General features: G+C 40.4%; 1 protein-coding gene and 1 long non-coding RNA gene across 3 annotated transcripts in view; one reads left to right on the top strand and one right to left on the bottom strand.

Moving 5' to 3' along the window:
* Window positions 1-2995: 2995 nt before the first annotated feature.
* LOC143345928 (uncharacterized) lies at window positions 2996-9726 on the bottom strand. Its single transcript, XR_013080349.1, has 3 exons — window positions 9711-9726; window positions 5412-5802; window positions 2996-4099 (listed from the first exon to the last, which is right to left on the bottom strand). It is a non-coding gene; the product is annotated as an uncharacterized LOC143345928 (long non-coding RNA).
* The window catches only part of LOC143345924 (protein Wnt-5b), a 21584-nt gene continuing 10064 nt past the window's right edge, over window positions 5660-17179 (top strand). The window contains exons 1-3 of one of the 2 annotated variants that reach the window (XM_076773543.1): window positions 5660-5742; window positions 6754-7049; window positions 16725-16810. In XM_076773543.1, coding sequence (XP_076629658.1) covers window positions 7026-7049; window positions 16725-16810 — 110 coding nt within the window. In that variant the 5' untranslated portion in view covers window positions 5660-5742; window positions 6754-7025. Of the gene's footprint in view, window positions 5743-6740; window positions 7050-16724; window positions 16811-17179 lie in introns of those variants that run through there. The other variant, XM_076773544.1, reaches the window with a different exon arrangement.

The following is a 17179-nucleotide window of genomic DNA, read 5'->3' as shown; positions in this document are numbered from 1 at the left end:
ATAAAGCGATTATTATATTTTGTAAACCTTATCTTACATATCAGAAGTGGGATATACCACGGGCTTCTCCTTTTTTTTCACTCGGCATTCGTTTGTGATTCGTGGATTTACGCTACTACGCGATTTTTAGACGTTTTACGCGATTGTGGTAGTGCGTATTTGAGTGAAGTTATCGATTTTGTGTCCGGTTAAATACCAAACAATGGGCCGATCGAAAGGGAAGCGACAGTGTTCGCGAGATTGTTCGCGGAATCGCTCTCGGGACTACGCGAAGGACCGCGTAGAAAACCATTCGCGGGATAGTTCGCGAGATCATTCGCGGGATCATTCGCGGGATCGTTCGCGGGATCGTTTGCGAGATCATTCGCGGAACCGTTCGCGAAACTGTTCGCGAGATCATTCGCGGAACCGTTCGCGAGACTGTTCGCGAGACTATTCGCGAGACCGCTCGCGAGATCGCTCTCGACATGGACAACGCCGGTCGAGAAGGGATCAATCACGAGACCGACACTGCGGATCGAGCCATGATCGAAGGGCGGAAGAAACCCGTAGCCGTTCTCGCGACCGCGTGCGAGATCGCTCGCGCCGACGGGACGGTTCGTCGTCCGAGGATCTGCGGGCTACTGTAAAACGCCTCCAACAGGAATTGGAAAGCGTGCGGCATAGACCGTTGGGGGATGAGTTTGCGGTCCCAAAGTTCGATCCGTCGCGGGACGACGCCGATATCGAGCAGTGGGTGCGCCAGGTCGACCGACTCGCGCGACGATATCGGTGGAGTGATGATTATACGGTCATCACCGTTGCCCGCGGATTAAAAGGGCACGCGCGTCGTGTATACGACGAGGAAATGAGGGACGACCAGTCGTGGGAAGCGATAAAACGCACATTGACTCGGCGCTTCGTACGACCGCTACCATTCGCGCGATTACTAAAAGAAGCAGCGAACTACATGGCGAGCCCCGGACAGAAACTGGGGGACTATTGTTTCGAGAAACTGTCCAAGTTGCGGGCCTTGAAATTGAACATCCCGGACGCGTGTTTGGAGGACGCGATTATCGGCGGTATCGGGGACGAGACCATCGAGCGGACGATTCGATCCAACCGATATCAGGACGCGAACGAATTATACGCCGTCATGAAGGAGATGGGGACGATGCCACGAGCGACGGCTCAGAAAACGGTGGCGTCACGACCAGCGATAATTCACCATGGGCCTATGGGTGAACAGCCCGAGCCGACGACTTCTACGGCGGCAGCGAAGACGACGACGCCTGCGACGGGCGAGGCGAATCCACGGCAGGCAGTTACCTGCTTTAATTGCGGCGACGTCGGCCACTTCTCCTCCAGGTGCCCTAAAGAAGCCACTACCTGTCGACAATGCGACAAACGGGGACATCTGGAGCGGTTCTGCGCGCGAGCTAAGCGGGCGAACATGCCACGGGCATATCACGGAACAGCAGAAGAAGCGCTACGATAAGGTCCGACGGGAAGCAACACAGTCTCGAGAGGACCTGGTGATGGTGGAGATCACCAGCGAGCGGTTTACGGGAGAAAGCAGGAAGCTTTCCCCAAAATTCAAAGGACCCTTCAGGATCCACCGAGTACTCGGAAACGACCGATACGAGGTCGAAGATTTAAGGCAGGGAGGTAGAGGGGCCAAGACAGTGGTTGCAGCCGAACGGCTGAAGCCTTGGGTCGCGGCCATTGAATAATCATTGCCAGGCAGCTCTCAGTTATGTTTCAGGTAGTTGACGGGTTTCGGATAGGGACGGGCCTGCGACCATGGAAGGTCGGCGCCGTCGCCGGCGGAAACGAGGTCAACGAAGGGTCCCCGAGCTGAATGCAGCGGTGCTGATGTGCGAGCTCCGCCGACGGGATCCCGACGTCGTCACAAATTGTTGTGCGACCGTTTGAGCCATCACGCCGATAGTGATGCCTATCCACTATCGGGTGATGATGACGAACTCGATGTCATGACAACGGCGATGTTGTTGCCGCCGTTGTATGACTGTACTGTGCCGTCAGGCCGGTAGTGATGTCTAGCCGCTACCGGATGACGATGAATTCGATATCACGGTAATAGCGATGACCTAGCCGCTATTACGTGATTGTACCGTACCATTCAGATGATAGTGATGTCTAGCCACTATCGAATGGGTTAAAATCTCGATGTCATGACGACGGTGATGTTGTTGCCACCGTTGTCTGACTGTACTGCGCCGTCATGCCGATGGTGATGTTTAGCCGCCATCGGATGACGATGAATTCGATACCACCGTAATAGTGAGGACCTAGCCACTATTACGTGGTTGTACCAAGCCAACGTGACCACGAGCAGAGTTGCAGTTGTGCGACAAGGAGGATCGGAGCAGTCAACGACGTCGGAGATTCAAGGACGTCGACGAATGTCTCGCGACGAGGCACCGCTTCGAATCGTCGGCAGTTAACCGGAATTGATCTACGCCGTCGAAAGAAAAAAGAAAAGGAGAAAACGCCGGATAATCGTGGGTCTTTCCGAAAAAGGGGAGTATCGTCGGAGGACGAACCTTTTGTCACTTGGAGAAATGGCTCCTTTAAAAACTTTGGGCCAACCACGATATATTAGCTAGATACTCAGGCCAGGGTTTTGATTCTCTTGTTACAGAAAGCGACTTAGACGATGACCGGAACGTGGAGGGAGACCGCATGAGGACAAGCGGAATTGCAGGCTGGCCGAGTGTTGGAAATTCCGACACTACCCGGTACACATGAGGCATAACAACGGGCAAGACGTCGCGCAGGCAAGCGGACCCCAGCGACGAACGCCAGGCCCCGCCATAAACCACCCCCGAAGGCCCTTGAAAGGCCTTCGTCAAGAGGGCTGCATGGCGACTTGGGCGAGTCACTTCTTTTCGAGCGATCAGCTGCGACGCATCGTGCAGAGCGCAGCAACCGAATAAAGCGATTATTATATTTTGTAAACCTTATCTTACAAGTTGTACAAAGCTATCGAAGGCATATTTGTACCTACTTGAAAGATCGAGTAAACTTTCGCCATCGAGTTATTTGGTTGGAAATAAATTGATCATTCTCCTGAGTTCAAGTACCCAAATGTTGAAATCTGATCTTGAATCAGAACCCAAGGAACTTGTATTATGAAATTTAACTATAGAAACTGAACCTGCGCATCTTGCGGCTTCGACATAATGACAATTTAATTATGTCGGAGTGCCCAAAGTCTGGGAAACGTTTTCTTCGTCGTAATTAGAGAAATGTTCACTGTACGATCTCAATACTAATCTATATTTAATTTCATTCGAGCATGTGGAAAACGGAAATATATGATTTTGTAAATCACAAACTGTATTCGAGAAAGATACGTACACGCAAATAAAGTATCAATCATCTGTACAACAGCCAAATTAATTTATCTTACATTCATTTTTTACCCCAAAATAAATAAGATACATGTATGCGCGCCATTGTACATCCGTTGAAAAAATTCTAAGAAAATACCGACTGTCTCGACTTGTCGTTTTTGTTGGATCGAAGCGTCTATGGAACAATATCGATATTGTTGCACTCTTCGCCAAATTCTTCGAACGCACGTTTACTTTTCCTGATCGTTCGAACGAAAGGGGTGGAAGGGGGCGGACGAGAGTCAAATCGAGATCCTCCGGGGTCCTCCGCGAAAGAAGGGGTTGTATTCGGGCAGGAAGAAAGGAGCTGCTAATTGACACGAGCGATTGCACGTAACGGTATAATTAGAGAGAAGAATACGGAGCCCGGACCGGTGCACCGATGAACCAATGAACCGGCCAGAGAGCGGCGTGAGGGGAAGGAAAGAAACAGAAAGGCAGAGAGAAGCAGGGGAGAGAAGCAGCCGGCGGGTTTCGTCGAGAGTAGCGATGGGCATTTAGTTTTTGCCATCTCGCAAGTTTTCAAACAATTTAAAACGCCTAAATTGATCGGTCTAAATTAAATCTGAACTGTTATAACGTTACGAAGAGCCTTTTAAATCATCGAAGGGAAAATCGAAGAAGATGTACAATTTCCTTGATTCTGCGAGCGAAGATTTATCGGTGGCGATAATATTAATTTTCCAGACGATTCCGAAAAGCTGCGGAAGAAATAAAAAAGAATTATTATCAGAGAAACTTTACTTAAACTATTTTGTTCGCGAGTATGCGTCGTTCGGATTAGCATCTTAAGAGATTTATGCAGTTTATTTCGATTGTTTTGAAATAAAAATAAACTTACAACTGATAATAGTAAATTATATGCAATCTTTGCGATATAATACTTTCGCAAAAATTTTAATGATTTTGGAAATTGATCAAGAATATAAAAGCGCTTTATAAACTATGCTTTAAAATGATATATTAATGTAAACCATGTAAATTTAATCGTTCTCGAAATATATATAATTTCACAAGTTAATCAAAACAACGCATTAAAATGTATATGCTAATCGTAATAAACTTTTAAATTAATAAATACAAAAACAATTGAAATCCTGGTTATTTTCCTGATTCAATGATAGAATTAAAAACATTAGATAATTGTATTCGTTAGTTATTAATATATGTTCATAAAGATGTATCGAGACATTTTATGTTTGTTGTGCTCGGTACAGATTGATGATACTTTGCGCGTCATATTGAGAGTATTGTACAGTATTTATCGTTTCAAACATTGATTTACGCTCTTTTTGAATATTAAAATGTATTTTTTAATATTGTTATATAATAAAGACATCTAATTCTAAAATAAGAGACCTTAACAGTCACTAGCGATTACCAATACGTAGTTGTATCGTATTGTTGCAGAAAGTTGCATATTTTATAACAATTGACAAAAAGATTTTTTTCTCCTGTTCATTAAAGGTGAGTACTTCTTAATCAAATAAATAGTAATGAATAATTATCAGTAGACAGACTAAATTAAAAAAAACAATAAAATTCCATTTTAAATTAGATTATATAAAATTCAAATAATATATATGCATCCAATTCGATAAATACATAATTACAATATTAATTAGGTATACTCAATATCATAATGTAAACAAACACCTTTATATTAATTCCGTATTTATCTGCATTATATTGAGCTATTATAAAGCATCATCAAATACTTTTATAAATGCTAATATACAGAACAGTATGTTGTTTTTAATTATTGTCTGTCTATCCATAAATAAATATTATATATAGAAGAAGAAATGATAAGGAAACGATCGAGGTGCACAGTCCAGGATTCCATGTTACTTAAATTAAATTTAATTTAAGCAATCTTCGAATTAAAGTTAAATCTAAAGAACATGGAGTACCTGAAAAGTAAAAGAAAACAGTTATGGGACGCCACACGAGATAAGAAATTAAATATCGAGCAATAACAAACATTAAGATATTAAAATCAAAAATACATACTAATGTTTACAAGTTGAAACACTTCGATGGGCTAATTATCTCGCGGATGGCCAGGTTTGGCGTATTGCGACTGATACGAGGTGCCTTGAGGCCATCACTAGTCGAGGGGGCTCCCTCTTCGAGAGAGGCGAGCAGGAGAGACCGATCCCGTGGAGTGCAGGAGAGACAAGGCAACGGGAGAGAACGAAACGTACCACGGTCTCGTGGATCTGCCTACACTCTGCGACCATTCCGCAGTAACACGTCGTCCAAGTCGGTTTTGTAGCGTTCCTCGGTCCCTGGTCTCTTGCCACGAGGCACCTTGAGGTGCTCCAAGAACCGACCCGCCAAGGTACCGGCTTCCACTGATCCTGCCCGCGTCTCGAAAACGGTCATCGACGAGTTTCGCGGCCTGAAAAATCCGTCGATAGAATTTACGTGCCAAATATAGTTCGGTTTCCTTGAACTCCACGGCGGCGATGTTGGTCTGCGGCAAACGGTGCACAGGATTTTGACGAGCCTCGCGTCGAAGGATCTCGCGATTTCCGACGTTCGGTTCGGAAAAAAACTCGTCGCGCGCACGGGTATGTACAAGTGTTTTCGGAGGTGCAACCCGGGCGCGATGCCTGTTGATTTTTGAATTTACGAGGATGACAAGCCTCAGAGAAGGTCGAGAGGATTTTCGCGTGGCGAGTGACGACCGCGGATGCTCCGTAGAGCGGAAGTGACAGGGATCTCTCGTATTCGAAGAGTTTACGGAACAATTCAGAATTAAAATGTGTTTGACCGGTTGGTGGTTCGAGTGATTGTTTCGAGTGACTCTCTCGCGACCGATTACTCGACAAACAGGTGACTGCTATTCTGTTTTTACGGCGACTACTTTCCACGAATAAACGCGGTGCAAGTCATACGTGAACTCGTGTCCTCTCGAGTCTGGATGTTAACCGATCGGCTAAGCAGAAACCCTATACAAGTAGGATAAATAGCGAGCCGGTACTAATTCTACGTTTCTCGTTTCTACTTCGGCGCGAGCCACGCGAAACAAATATAATATTGTTGCCTCCGAACACAGCGCTCTTTGTAAACAGATTGTTTTGGAGATAGAAGTAATCCTATCGATTTCTTTGAAAAAGATTCCCCGTGTAAATCGCATCCGAATAGTGTATCCACTATACGAAAATTAAAAATGTAGGATTTTTGTAATAAATTACAACTAGTCTCGTAACTAAAGTTCGTCCAATATGTTATTGATCTTACTGTTCGCACAAAAACATGAGTTTGAAAAATAACTACAATATTGTTGCAGTTCTGTCGTACTTGAGTTTGTATCTCTATTATACCGGTTACGATCGAATTTATTCAGGGAAAGGAACGTCGTTGATGATGGAAAGGCAGTTTTAAAGAGTAGGTAGCGAAGAATTGGACGTTTGGGGGTTCAGAATGGGACAGGAAACGTATCGCGTGAAAAATGAACGGTTCGCCGGCAAAACTGGAAATTCAACGAACGATTCAATGAAAATTAACCAATGCCCGTTGTTATCGATGTTAATTTAAAAACAAGTGCGATCGTGTCTCTTGTCGATAAAAAGTGAAACGGTGGCTGATTTTGTCAAGGCAATAACTACCTCGACCTTAATGACTTCGGAAACACCCGGTTCGGTAAGTAATCGTTTAATCGGTTTAACCGCTTATAATAATTAACGATCCATAATTTCACCTCGCCTTTATTATTAACACGTTAGTACTGTTATTAACACATTTACATATACAAGGCTGAGCTAACGGTATCGCCTGAGACAGTCTTGTCTATCTCGAGTAACGTTAAGATATTTTTAGCGAATATCTGCCACTAATTCGATAAAACTCTTTATAAGTGTCCCCGTACGTTTACATGAAATTATATTTTTACCTTATTTAAATTTAAATGACATTATATATCACTTCTAACAATACACCATAACAGTAGAAAATGTGACGACAGCATAGATAAAATGGTGATGCGGGGTCATTCTGGTTTGAGAGCTCTGAAGTTTAGAAATTTTCATAAATTATTTTTCGGTAGATGTTATGCTTAATATTCCCAATCTCTTTTGTATATTATTTAGCTATCTTTTAGGCAAATGAAACAATTTTTTACAAAGTTTAAACCAATTGCTTTTTGTTGTTAATTTATACGCGATAAACACGCGATTGTAGTCGTCTGAAACAAAAAATTCTAAAAGATTTTTTTAATTAATATGTTTGTTGCTATTGCAACGAGCAATAAGCAGTATAGCAATAATTCTTGCTCAGTGAACGACTTATTTTATAATTAATTTCGATTGTCAATTCTATAGAATGTATCTTTACAAAACAGTGATATTCTTTGTTTGAAAAGCGTACGCAAATATCGAAGTATTAAACCGTGTTTCAATGCAGCTCGATTCAAGACGATTTATTCCAGAAATAATTTCCTGTTTCATTCTAAGTGATCGGTGTTATCAAAACTAGTTCATATACTCTGAAAAATGCAACTGCACTATCTTGCTTCGTGCGGTCCGTAAACAGAGAAATGTTGAGCTTCGTGCAATAAAACGGTTAACTTGTTAATTATAATCGAGTAGAAACTGCCTTGTGCACTTATTCTAGATACTTTAAAGTGCAGTTTTCTCAATGAATTCTATAATCTTGAATGTCTATAGTTTATCGATCCTACGATCTAATCTTAAGCGCGTGAATGTATCAATGCGTGTCTAATTTTCGATAGCTAACAAAAATATGAGTGTTTTGACAGTTAAATCAGCAAACCATATAATTTCAAATGTATATAAATTACATTACAATAGTTTGGAGCTACTTTTTATTTCGATTGATGCTGATCAAAAACATTGTTCTTTTGGAAGATACTTCCTTAAAACTTGAAATTTATTTTGATGTTAATACTTTTAATCGCAATACTTTATTTATGTGAATAGAGTTATTTTATCATTCAGAGCATGTAGTACTCTAAATATTTGAGGCGCATATTGCAGCAGCGTATCGTTCGTTAATAAAATCTCTTTCACCGATAGTTTTTCTTCCTGTTCCAACCAATTGATAGACTCTCCGAAAGCAGCCGCGATCGCTCTTCGAAAGTAGTCCACCAGCGATTTTTATGTTTACCGGTACTTTAAATCTGATACAACGAACACGTTAAGGTGGATTCACACAATCCGTCAGGCAATCATTATTTTCCATAGGAATCTGAATAAATTTCCTAAATATCCTTTTCAGAATCAAACTAGTATTTTACAATTAAAATTATTATTCTTTAAATTGAACGTATTACTGGTGTATGGATGTATTTAAAAACAAAGAACAATGTTGGATTATCGGTTTGCCCCGCACTCTAGTACCGACAAGAGGATCTCGTTAGCAAAGAATCGATATGCACAGTGGCATTCGGCATCGTTCGATAAACACAGTTGAGATAAATTTTCATTGGCGCGTTGGAAAGAGAAATACGTATACTCTTCGTAGCATCGATCGATTCGTGCAACACTTGAATTGCTAACCTACGACTTCTCCTTAATGATCGTTGAACCAGCAATGATTTATTAGACCCGGAGCGGGTTAATTGCCAGACATTTTTAACGAGGCCCAGTAACTCTATATCGATGTTTATTTGCGTTTTATCGAACTGTCGCCCGACCGTTGCACGTGTTATTGTGTCACCGTGTCATGCATATTCGTACGTTAAAGGTTTTTTCTCTTCTCGGATTCAATTTCCCATAGATCATCTGTCTAGCGGCCATCTAACTATCTGGCAAGTTTTCTCAAATCCTATTGCACAGTGCGTTTACTAACAATATACACACCATTTACTTCTGGACTCCTTGTTAGGTGTATGGAGAAGTTAGGAGTAACAAGAAAAATTGGGCTTGTTAAATGACAAGGATTGGTACTTCCCAGGTACTGTGTCAGGGTGGCCTAGCAGCATCTCCTAGAGATTAATTTATAGTCGTGACCGTCCACTTGCGTGGGCCCTGTCGAACCCGAAATTCCAAAGATGGAAACATCGGGTCTAAAGATTGCGACGCGAGGACCGTTTCGATCCACGGTTTTCTGAATTAAACGCTCGATAAACGGGGTTTTCCACGCTGAAATAGATTCTCGATATTCACTGCATTTACACGCACCAGAGATTCACCGCGACAGAGACGCAAGAAGAGAGCACTTACTCGAAAATCGCTGGAAGGAAGGAGGATTCTGGCGCGTGCTGGTCCTTTTGTCACGCGTGTGCTGTCTCCCCGCCTCTCGCTCTATTTGTCCCTACTTAGCCTAATTCCTACCAATGCGTACTTTCCGTGCCTCGTCGCCCGATCTTCCGCGACGGTGATTCCTTCGACGACGTCACGCGGTGAGTCTATGTGGCCGACTCACCCTTGCGAAGTTCCAGCGTTACCGTTCTTCGAAAAATCTACCACTTTCGGCTGGTAGCTGCCGCTCGACTTTTCCGCAACGTCGCTTCGAGGTCCTAACAAGCGACTATCCATGACGCTACGCAGATAAAATATTGATTTGGTCAACAACTAATTGCGTTTTTGAGTGGTAAACAACTTCATTTTAAATGGCAAATTCACTCTGTACTATGATAAATTATGATTCATGAGCTTGTATCAGAAAACAAAACGTACACGATTTTGTTAAGAATTGTTTGCTTGATGTCGATTTTAATATGGAAATTTAAGAGTCGACAACTTGATAAATTGAGCAATCGCATTGAAGAGAAGCGTCCAGAATTGAATCACAAAGGTGTTGTTTTTGACCAGGATAACGCTAGATCGATCCCTCGATACTGAAGATGATATCAAATTGTTCCTGGAAAATACATTGCTGATTAAAGTTTTTATTTTTCATGAAATATTCACATAAAAAACGCAATTATCGTTTGGCCAACCAATAGTTTGTCTTCTGTGCGCTCTCACGTCATGTATGTATTTCTTTTCTCATTGAAGGAGTAGGTCGAAATGGAAATCACCTCGTCGCTGACGGTAATCACAAGTGTGCTCAGAGAGGATCTGCTATATTTTGCGGCGAACCTGCTGCAGCTTCTTCGTCGCTCCTCATCCTCGTCCATCGTCTTCACGTTGCTCGTTCTGTTGCTGGGTCGTGTCGTCAGACTTCGTCGCACACTTTAATTTCATCGTCGAGCCTCGTTACACGTTTCAGCTTATCATCGTCGACCCACGACGTTCCTCGTCAAGCACGTTCTTCTTGTACACCTTGATGGAATTTGCAATGTTTGTTTCTCTATTTCCTTCCGCTATACCTTTCGGAATAGTTAATTTTGCACGCAATGGAATAGACAAATATCTATGAGAAATATCTTATTGAAAAGAAGCAATCTAAACACAATTCACCAGTAAAAAGTTGGAAAAGCATTTAAAGTGTTATGGGCGATATAGTATGCATTATGAAACAGCTAACAATTTCAAACGACAAGTCGACAACAAATTGTCATAATTTAATGTACACGGTACAGAAAATTAAGGAAATAGACAGATAAAAATGGTCATATAAAACATAGTACTCGTTCTTCTTTGACGAGGGTTGAGATAAGGGATACTTAGAGTTCCCTATCAAATATTTTCGTCTCTAATTTAATGGCCACTAGTACTGCAATTAAAAGAATTTTATTCCTTCGATTCAGTATCCAGTTCTCCCTATCGTTTTACCATCTCTCCACACAACACCTCTGCTTGTAACGAAGTGCAAAAGCAGTTTGCCGCCACCGGACTGGGAATATCATAACTTTACCGCCGATAAACCTACTGAAATCCTATAATACCCGTATCATCCAACAGGTAACGTTTAGTGCTGTAGTAAATGCGATGCATGTTTAAAATGCGCGTACATGCGGTTGCCTGGCTTATCGAGTTTATAATGAAAGAGCATCTGGTGGATGTGACGCAGTAGCAGATCATTTGGAGGTAGCGTCTGAAATTGTTTAAAAATTATTTTATCTTATGCTTTGGTCGAAGTTTTAACAAGTTCTGTTTAAATGTTTCGCCATAGAAATGTAGGCTCTATTCAATAAGCTAGCGTGAAACATATACTTCGAGCTTCGATACCACCTCCAAGTTGTTTCCAAAATGGTATTTCAAAAGTATCAGACACTCTCTGAACCAATAAATTTTATTTTTATTTTACTAAATTGCCCAGTATAAAGCCTAAATACGTTCACTTGCATCAAGATCCGTATGGAAATGATTTTCAGAACAGACCCTATTAGTCAAGCTCCGATCATAGCAGATTTTTTGAATGACTGTTTAATAAAATAATAGAAAATTCAATGCGGAAGATTGTTATGCCAGATTAAGTTGGCGGATCGATAGCGAAAACATGAAATGGCATAACGTCGTGGCTGAATTGCGGCACGATGGCAACTGATCCATGTGTTGATAGGTGGCAGATTGGTGGCAAAATCTGTTATGGCATCATAGTAGTAGGTCTGCCGTTGCATTCTTGCCGTTGAGCTGTCGGCAGGCATTAAAAGCAAGATTTCAGCGACAGAACCACAACCAAACGCGGAGACAGATGGCTATAGATCTGTCGCGTAATGCCACTTAACACTTTGATGGTCGCAAATTGCACGCGAGCTCTGTTGCCCAGCACCTGAAAAGAATTCATAAACAATGATTTCAAACCGTTATATAAAAGTTCTAGTCGAAATTATTACGAAGGACTTTTATTTTTCATAGTTCTTGTCATCTGGTCTATCGAGAACAACTAAAGACACGTATAATATCATCGAATGTACATCAAAATAAAACAGTAGGCGCCAGATTATTTGTTGTAGTTCTCATTTTATTTCAATTCAAAGTACCATTACTCATGTTGGGAAACCCATTATAAGGGTAAAATATAATTCGTCCTTTTTTTTACGTTACGCCCTCCTGATACTTTATTAATTTACTTTTCATTTTTACCAGCTTCGTTCTGACTCTTCCTTAATTTACTCTCGACTTTTGTTGTGCCTTCTGCTCCTTTCACTACTTTTGTCTTCGACTCCGCCTTCAGTTTGTCTCTGTAGCTCTCCATCCCACCATTCCCCGATTATTCAAATTCTCTCCGGACTCTCCATTTACCTTTTCATTTCTCCGTTCCTCTTTTCCTTTTTCTTTCTTCTGTCTCCCATCGAAAGTCCTCCACATGCACTCCTTTCTCTTCTCTTCACTCTGTTAGCCTCGTAGGCTCGCTCCCATTTTCTCGTGTGTTGATATACTTCGCACGTGTGTGTTCCGTGCGTGACCGTCTCTAGTCGGCAGCTTCGTTAAAAGGACTCGAGTCGTTATCCTGCTGCTCCTCGTGAAAATCAGGAGCTGACTCGTCGCTGACAGGTTGATTCAATGCATAGTGAAACGCGACAATTTTTTGCCAAAATCGAATTTTTCATCTTCAATTTTCATGAATATCTCAATAACTGTTTATTTTTATCTTTCTCTGTACTATAATTCTTTCTAGTCAGCGTTTACGATACTTTGTATAATTCTCGACTGCGAAGTAGAGTGTTACAAGCATCGTCTTAAGTAGAACTAACAAGTTATGGACAGACACGTTCGCCGAATCGTATTAAAATGCAGGCATACCGGACAAATGTTTAAAATTTTTTTTCGTAGATAAAGATAACTTGTACGAAGAAATTTTTTTGATATTTTCGGTTTATCTTTGTACGCGGGATTATTACCTGTTCGGTCCAATTAATTGAAACATTCTTTTAGTGAAAATTGACTTCGTAATATTCCTTACGTCATAAACGTATGACAACATTTCGCACATTTTATTCCTTCTAAAAGTTTATAATTGCGTCTAATTGCGAGCCCCAACGACTATTACATTTTTCTCGAATTCAACTTTATATTTCTGAAACGCGTGCATAATTATGTCTCTAACAGGAATTAAATCGCGATGTTAACGTTGCCCCGTCCGCTTGTATCAATTCCTGACTTTCCTCTCTACTCGAGAGTCCATAGCCAGCAAAGGTGTATCGCAGAATTTCAGTAGGTTTATCGGCAGTAAAGTTACGATAATGTTTCCTGGTCAGGTGGCGGCAGACTACTTTTGCGCCTCTTTATACGGCCAACAAGAGTAATAAAGTAATGAAATTATGTTTAACTTTTTACGTTAATTTTATGGCCTCTTCGTTGTAATAAATTGCGCTGCAAAGATAATTCGTCCAAACTCCCATTTACTTTTAGTCTTTTTTTCTCGATTAAACGATAATCAGAAAATTTAAACAGAAGTTTACAATTATAAAACTCTTTTTCGAGACTTTATCATCGATCATTAATTAATCGTTTTATGTCTCAACTTGTAATATTTGATAAACGAAACTTAAATACTATGAATTCGTCTGATTTAAACCCGATAAAGATTAAATTCAAGATGAGTTTGAAACAGAGTTGGGCAATGTAATCTGATTACATTTGTCACGACAAAATTACATATAATCATACGCTAATTAGATAGTTTTTACATGCCTTAAAGATTTACAATTAGGATTACACCGGTAATTACTCTATGATTACATGTAATAGTATCGTGGTAAATGTAATCAGATTACACTCAGCACGAAATAACCCCGTGTGTCATTCGAAGCTTAAACGATACCAGTATCCGATTTCTTTTAATTTTTATTCGATTATATCGGATAAGATGTTAATTGATAAATTTTGTCGAGGAATGCGAAGCAATAGTGAACGGTTTTAAATACCCGAGAACAGCCCCTTACATGGTTAAACACGACGTTACGGTGACCCTGAAAATCGCACCTAATTGTACCAAGCTGAGTTTTCCTGAAACTGCACAGGTTTCCTTTTGTTTCTTTTGAACTCTAGTCACTGAATAACATCGTGTGTGCCTTTAATATTAGACCAACGATCTTTTATGATCATTATAGCCAGCATGCTATCATCCAGCTGCGCAGGATCAACGATCAGCGTCGCAGCTCGACCAGCTCATTCAGCAACAAATGTAGCGGTGCTTGCACTACCGCCGGTCATGTCTTGTTCAACACGCCAGCGAGATACTTTATTGCTGATAATTCGAGGCCAGCCCTGCGAGAGACGTGCTGAAGTACGCCATTTACATTCCTGTCGTGATCACAAATGCATTTTATATACCGGCTAATATTCTGCCCCATCGCGTGGGCTAGATAAACGCGGATATACATGGTGTTTCAGATGTGTATCCAACATTTGAACAGAGGAACCCCTGAAGTGAAACCAGAATCTGAACGTTTCACCGTCGTATTATTTGTTTACGTTCTCTTGTAATCTTTTGTGTAATAAACATTTCAATTTCAAAGAACACCTAAAAACAGAAGTAGATCGCTTACAATTACAATTACTTGTAGAACGATGCTAAGTTATAGATTGTAATGGGAACTATTTTGTTGTCAAAGTAGAGTCTCCGTTCAAAGAAGTTTTTGATGACTGTATAAAGAATGCACGTGGTACCTTATTCTATAGACCATCTACAAACTTACAAAAATAGGACTTAGTGAAAAAGGGGTTTTATTACTTCACGACAATGCACGACCCGATTGTGGATACAAAGGAAGTCCCTAAAAATGCTAGAAAGTTTCAATTGGTCTAAAAGAGTAGAGAAATGTCTCCTGAATATATTGCTTTTTTTTATAAACAGTATCTTCCACAAGATTTTTCAAAATGACCAATAAATTTTAAACTGATTCTATAATTGTGCCATACCGAGCAATTAACGTTACTTTCTAATTTCTTGCATCGATGACTGATTGATTCGTTTCTTTAAAAACCATCCGTTTGCAATCACGTTTAATCTGCGGCATGACCACCTGGTTGAAATTACGAGACAAGATTAAAAGTTACAAAATTTATGACTTCGTTACTTCGCTCTAGGAGATATATTAACCAGTTGCAGCGGAAAACCTGAAAGCAACAGCAACCAAGCGTGTTCGAGCAAGATGTAATCTAAGAATCAATGTACTATAATCGGAACCAAACTTTTTGATACACTGATTAATTATTTATTTGTTCCAATGTATACCCTTTTATAAAATCTAATCTGTGCGAAAGCGAAATAAATAAAGTAACTCCGGAGCGATCAACGTGTTAGGCACTTCCAAAAATCTGACGAAAAACTATTTCCAACAAAAATTAGTCAATTTTCAGTTAGCTACAAATTGTAATATACAAAATTTCAAAAACACTTTTTTCGATAAAAGAAAACAAGGTCATTTAGACTATTTTTAACTTCGTAGAGTCATTTATAATCAAAACACGAGTTCAATGACCTACTATATTACGACCTTCGGATGACCTTGACCTCAGATTATTTAAGTTTGATCAACGAAAATGTTAATATAAAGTTTAAATTATTTCTAGTAGGAGTGTTTTTCGACGCGAAAATCTAATTTATCTCCACTGTATGGAAACAGAAAGTAAATCCACAAACCATAGACACGAGATTGTCACGAACGTTACACTTATCAACGCACACATTTCCCATATCGCAACAGTGCAGCAGTGTAAAATGAAAAGTTATAGATTTTGCATCTCGTGAGTCAGGTTCATAGTTTCTATTAACCAGTTTCGCAGCTCCGAGTCGAGAGCTTCAGGAGCGAGCAAGGTGTAATGTCGAATCGATGTACCATAATCGTCTGACTTAGGTGTCTTTCGTTTCGAGCAGAGTCTTCAGCGTGCTTACTGCCCACAGAACTGGTATACATGTACCTTACGTGTGCTCACATACTAGTCATATATACCGGGTGAGACACTTTAATATTACCACTAACAAAGAGAGTGAAAACCTTCGATTTAACTGAAACTTTGTAAATATACAAAGTTTTTAATACCTTACAAAATTGTATTAACTAAAAGAATCGATAAATAATGGATGTAATTCCTAACCATTGTTTCCCACGGACCTCTATCTAGCTATGGCTCCAACCATTGATCTAACTAATCTAACTGCTCTATATTATTTTTCACAAATAACTTCTTCGCCAGAGAACAATATCTTCCCTTTTGGTTAAACTCATATTATTCAATAATTTATAAAACGAACAATAATTGCAGTCGTAGTATTTTTTATTTATTTTTACTACCTCGTCTTGATCGATAGAGTATAGACACTTCGAGCTACCATTTAATATAAAAAAAAAACTAACAAATGCCTAACTTTCTCAAATATTATAGCATTTCTTGCTTATGCAGCCGGAATTACCCCGTTTTATCTTAACATTGACTTTCGATTCCTTTGAACAAAAGGTTTATTGATAATAAGTAACTCGAAGATGTATTAACCAGTACTTATTATGAAATTATTTTTTAGATAAAAATGGCGATTTGCAGCACCTTGCTTGCCATCTTACAATTATTACTCATCGATGCAGCGTCGACGGTACCAGGGACATGGATGTGAGTACTCACTTTTATTAGAACTGTTAGTGTCTGAAACGAAAACGTTCGGTGTTCAATTTATTGATGCTGCCATGCATCGACTAAATCCCAGTGGTGCCTTTGTAACTGTCACGATTTCTAAATCAAGGTTGTCGACCAGAAGATGAACCCTAACAGGAATACGAGTCCCAATGGTCAGAATTATTCACTCCGCCTTGGCGAGACGCGCGGATAAGCGATAACTCTCGAAAGCTTTCCTCATTGGTCGGTACGCCATCTTGTAACACAGACACGCGTCTATTTAACACGTTTGTAGGACTGATGTGGAATGGACATACTGTCGGGAACCCGACGTTCGTATCAGTTCGGGATCTGAAACGTTTCGAG

This window comes from Colletes latitarsis, chromosome 9, assembly GCF_051014445.1.
Source record: "Colletes latitarsis isolate SP2378_abdomen chromosome 9, iyColLati1, whole genome shotgun sequence".
NCBI lineage: Eukaryota > Metazoa > Arthropoda > Insecta > Hymenoptera > Colletidae > Colletes > Colletes latitarsis.
The sequence above is the reverse complement of the archived record's forward strand: the minus strand, read 5'-3'. Positions and strand labels throughout refer to the sequence as shown.